This window comes from Cicer arietinum, chromosome 1 (genome assembly GCF_000331145.2).
Source record: "Cicer arietinum cultivar CDC Frontier isolate Library 1 chromosome 1, Cicar.CDCFrontier_v2.0, whole genome shotgun sequence".
NCBI lineage: Eukaryota > Viridiplantae > Streptophyta > Magnoliopsida > Fabales > Fabaceae > Cicer > Cicer arietinum.
In genome coordinates, this window is record NC_021160.2 from 40,509,619 (window position 1) to 40,515,015 (window position 5,397).

Here is a 5,397-nt window from a genome sequence, read left to right on the forward strand (position 1 = left end):
ATATATATATATATATATATATAAGAGAATAGAAGATTGTCATTAGTCCTAAAATTCTAAGTTATGCTAGTATGAAACATTTTTCATATATTATAACACCGCTTAAGCTAAATATGACTGTGCTTTTAAGCTTGTCACAAATGAACTCCTAAAATAAAATATAATATGAACACACAATGTAGCTGCAAAAGGCAACTTAGGATATTGGATACATTGGAGGCAGGGATGATCATCAACCTGCAGAGATGGTTGGAGTGTTGTATCACCAATTAAGAAGAGATGCATTGGAATGTTTATTAGCATAAAACTTCTCCAAGTCTACCTAGATCAATATTCAAAGCTTGGTTAATTCTAATTGAAACTAAGGTTGGTGTGCATCGAAGCCATGGTTAATTCATCACAATATGACTTATCAGTTATTAAATAGGAAAAAAATAGTCACCATTTGCATGACTCAAAATTGGAGACTGGTATGAATCACAATTAACTCATCACTAATACATCATTGTATGACTCATTGGTAAGAAAAAGTTGCCAAAGATCATCACTGAAAAGATAATTTGAATAACAATTGAGTGTTTCAGGTAGAGTATAGGACAAGCCACTGGACATAACCAGGGTCAAATTGCATCTGGGATAATTAAAGGCCAAACTTCATATTGGATAGCTAGGGCCAAATTGCATCTGAAACAACCAAGGAGAAACTGCATATGTGAGAGGTTGGCCAAAGGAGGACACAATAGTGGAAGCAACAAACATATAACCTACAAACAAAATTATTTGTGAACGATTGACAAGAAGAAAAGAATCATAGGGAAAATACTACAAACAATGAGATCCTAGGGATCTTGGCAACAGAACAATGACTAGGCAGGTCATGAAGAATGGTATTGCTCTGATACCATGTTGAAGTTGTGATTATGATCTTTATACCAAAATTTAAAACCTTTGAAATGTGATAACTGATAAGTAAGGAAGGATGAGGAGGAATAAAAATTTATAATAGTGATTATGGATTTTATACAAAAATCTAAGTACCTTATTTATACTGGTACTAGACTATTAACCCTAATTAAAAATGAAACTAATAAAAAATATGGAAACCAATCCCAAGAGATAGGTAATATATGATATTTTTAATTACTATAAGACAACTCATATGTGCGATATGTAGTTGATATGGTCTAATACTAAATTTATCTTTATTGAGCACTAGAGATGTGAAAGTATCATGGATTCAAGGTCTTGTAACTTTTGCATGTGAACGTACATTAGAGAAGTTGATGAAGGTCCTCGACACTTATATGAACTATATATCTTTGCTGCTGCCAATTGCTTATTTTAAATTATTCCTTACCCATTAATAAGTCACTACAATTTACTAGAACAAGTTACATAGTGACTGTTTGCTAATCCTTCACTCCCCAAATTTTCATACAGATAAATATGTTGATATGATTTATGCAGACGGCATCACTCTCCTTTGCAACGATATCCAGGTACTGTTTCTTAATGCAATTAATTATATTCTTGATTCTTTGATTCAGTATCTTTATAATTATTCACATATAATTATCACAGAAGCTGTTATGTGAAAATAATTGTAAGCAGTAAGCCTGGAGTTTTTTTTTTTTTATTTTTTTTATTTTTTTATTACTATTGAAAATGGAAAAGAATTTCTGTCAAATACTCTGCAGTTTTCGAAGGCATCTGATTTCGGGATTGATCTGATTGAGAGTTTGTCAGAATAAATCAGTGTGCTGGAGATAAGAAAGAACAAAGCATTGGCTTTATACCTGGGTTTCTCTGTGATAACACTTAAGAGATGCTTGATGTGTCTTGACAACTTGAGTTTTTGTCCTAATAATGAGTTCTTTATATGTTTTCGGATAATTTCTTACCCCTAGAGTTAGTTGAAACTAGGTTATCAAGAAGTCGAAAACTTAATTTTGGCAATAATGAGATCAAATGAATACAATGGAATTTGTTAAAGGGATCTGCATATTCCAAGAAAGTGAGTTTTAACGTTGTTTCTTTTTTGCTACAGAATCTTTTAATTGGAAAAACATAATAAAATGAATAATGCTAACAACACACTCTTTAACACACATTTTTCAACACACTCTATTTGATTGGTTAAAATCTACATGGGTCCCACCAAATTCATATGAGACCCAAATAATTTGGCGGTACCTATGTAAATTTTAACCAATTAAAGAGTGCGTTCCTAACATTCCTCTAATAAAAACGAGCTCTTATCTCTAAACCAAAGCTTAATAAAAATAAAACATGGTTTAAATTGATAAATCATCAAACATATTTCAATGAAAAGAAGCTGTATATAATATTAATATATTTTAAATTTTTCTATTAACTTAATAAATAACATTCAACATCATTTGAAAAAATAATAGGTACTTAGTACATACCAGTTTGTTTGAGCTTTTTAAGTGTCTGTTGATTTGTTTAGTGTTTTATTTAGCATACCCCATTGTAAATTGTAACTGAAATTGTCGTTGTTTAGAATTGCATCATAATCATGTCAGACATGATGTTGATTACATGCATTTTTCATGGTTTTTGGATCATCTCTCTTTCATAGGTCTTGTCAAATATTGTCGTATACGTTGTTTACATCTTATGGACTTCAGATGTTTTATTCGCTTAGTTACATTTCCCATGTTTGAGTTTTTGATCAGTGTTATCAAATATTGGCCATGGCGGGACTGGGGTGGCGGATTTTTCTACCACTGCCATGGCCTATTTGTGAAGGATGGTGGCGCCATGGTGGATACGGCGGCTCAAAATGGTGGATTTTGGCTTTCCACCATACCTTTGATAACACTGGTTTTGATTCACTCTGAAGCTTGAGACCATATTCATTCAAAGTTTAAATTGACGTTTTCTTCTGATGTGCAGGTGGATCCTCAAGATATAGTAATGGTATGAATGTGTTTTTGAGATTTTTTCACTTAGATCATTTATATTGCTTGGTTATTTACTGTTTCCTCCTGTAACATAGTCCTATGAATTGAACTTCAGTAAATGTTTGGTTGAGCAGTTATCATCAATTCATCTCCAAAGTTATAAATATGTAATGACAAAAAATTCAGTAGGTACTGTGAAACTGTGAAAGAGATAAGGGAGCTTCACATGGTTTTTCTCTAAGCAAAAACTCTAAATATATATAAGCTCCATTAGATGTTAAACATTGCAAGATAAGATGCTAGGAGCCTTTCTGTATGCAAGAAAGAATTCCTAAAATAATGGTATATAAAACAGATTCAAATGAATAAAGATGGTTAACTAAAAGATGATTTTTTATTCATGTAGTTAGTTTGAAAGAGAAGTAGAAGAGATTAACAAAGAAAATGATAGCCTTGCACTCAAGGCTACCCGAAAGGTGCACTCTCCTTTCTCACTAGAGCACTCTCTAGTTTACAAGTTAATTATTCAAAGCTATCCTCCCCCTCTACCATTTGAGGGCTATTTAAAGACTTTCTAAGAATAGCCAAAAATAACAACTCTTAACAACCACCTAGCAAACTTAACATAACAACTAACTAACTTCTACTCACTATCTCATAACTACTCCAATTGTCCTTATTCTATATCCTAACAATACACAACCCTACAAAACAACCTTGTCCTCAAGGTTGCAATATACTAAAAAGTTTCCGGGTTGTGTTGCAAACAGAAATGGTTACCTCAGGATCCCACTGTTGAGAAGACGAAGACCCCATCATCATTTTTTAAGAGATGAACAGTAGCTGGCAGAGGACTACATCAAACCGAAATTGAACAATACTATGGATTGGACTCATTAATTCAAGAATCGGCTGCTGTTGGCAGCTATACAATCCCCCACTTCTTGGGCTTGGGCCCAAATACTAACAGCAGTATATGCTCAATCCAATAGGGCAACAGCGTGACCCATTATGCCGAATGCCCATTGTGTCCTTTCCTCCATTCTCGTTACTGCAACCCGTTCTCGCGCGGACAGTGTTGCTGTCGTTGGTACCCTTGTTCTCGGTGGTCGCAGCAACCTGTTAAACAATATCTGAAAACTATCATCCGACAGTGCTGAAGGTGGGGGATTAGTCAGCCTGCACAAAACAAAGAGCTTTTTTGCCGTTATTAACCCCTTCACCTACAAAATTGAATTCGATTGCTTATGAGGTGGTGGGTAAATGTCTGGTGGATCCGGTGATGGTGGGGGCAAGACTGTGCATTTATTAGTATGAACTATTACAGTTGTTGTTTGCAAATTCTGACGCAACAATATTGGGGACGGAGGTTTGATAATTTGAGACTTGATCTTTGACAATGGTCGTCATCTCGTTCTGTCATTGCTGTTCCTCCGTGAGTTACACACATTCGACAACCTATATACTTCTTTTGCTGCCTTGGCATCAAAATCAGGAGCTGTTGGGCCATTCTTGTCTTTGTTTTCTGGTTCTCCACCTCTGCAACTGATTTCTTGTTCACATGGCCTTCATCTGAATCTTGATCGAAATGTTTTTCTCTTCGTGCTTCTTGGTTTCTGAACCATTACCAATGATCGTATGTAGTACGATTATTATTGGTCCCAAACTCCTTCCCTATACCGTGTGCAATATTTGTAAATGAAGTGTCTGTAATTTTTGTTTGAGATGGTGCTACAGAGCTCCCATCATGATAGGGTCTTTGGAATGAATGAACCCATAGGAATACTTGAGGTAATTGGTGATGTTGACATTTTTGCAGTTAGTTCTTTCATGGCACATGAAGGCTGGCACTATGTGTGAATTTTCCAAGAAGGAGTTCATTGAAGGCTTACAGTCTTTGGGGTATGAATTTTATATTAACTCTGATATAAAATTTGTTTCTGTAATGACTGCATCCCTGTTGAAGGTCTTATGAAATTGTTGCAGGATTGATTCGCTGGAGAAATTCCGTGAAAAGATACCATATATGCGCTCTGAGCTGAAAGATGAACGTATGGACAATAGTATTCAGATCATGGATTGAAATTAGTCATACTCATACAATTTTTTATTGCTTTGTCATATAAATCATCTCCAATGGTTATTGAAGAAGCTCTGAAATTATATTTGTTGTTTTGATTTTCCAGAAAAATTTCGTGAGATTTATAACTTTGCTTTTGGCTGGGCAAAAGAGAAGGTATGAATTGATATCTTGTTAACCCTCCACATCTTTTTGCGGCTTAACTTATTTGCGTGGAATTAAGTGATGACCTATTGGCCATAACCTAATTATACTCTTTTGGACTTTGGACTAGATTTTCAATTATGCAGTGTGTATAGTTGACCACACTCATTACGTGTTTCCATTTTTTGTTTCTTGCTTTGAAGGTTCAATATGCTGCGTATATTCCATTGTCAACCCCCTTTTTCC

The 5,397-nt window shown here is 34.6% G+C and overlaps 1 protein-coding gene across 3 annotated transcripts in view; it reads left to right on the forward strand.

The window, feature by feature from the left end:
- Window positions 1–5,397, forward strand: part of LOC101513646 (uncharacterized) — a 12,821-nt gene that overhangs the window by 4,029 nt on the left and 3,395 nt on the right. For all 3 annotated transcript variants that reach the window (XM_012711886.3, XM_004488510.4, XM_073369854.1), the window contains 5 exons: window positions 1,441–1,499; window positions 2,920–2,943; window positions 4,747–4,829; window positions 4,914–4,978; window positions 5,114–5,163. In XM_012711886.3, coding sequence (XP_012567340.1) covers window positions 1,441–1,499; window positions 2,920–2,943; window positions 4,747–4,829; window positions 4,914–4,978; window positions 5,114–5,163 — 281 coding nt within the window. The remainder of the gene's footprint in view (window positions 1–1,440; window positions 1,500–2,919; window positions 2,944–4,746; window positions 4,830–4,913; window positions 4,979–5,113; window positions 5,164–5,397) is intronic.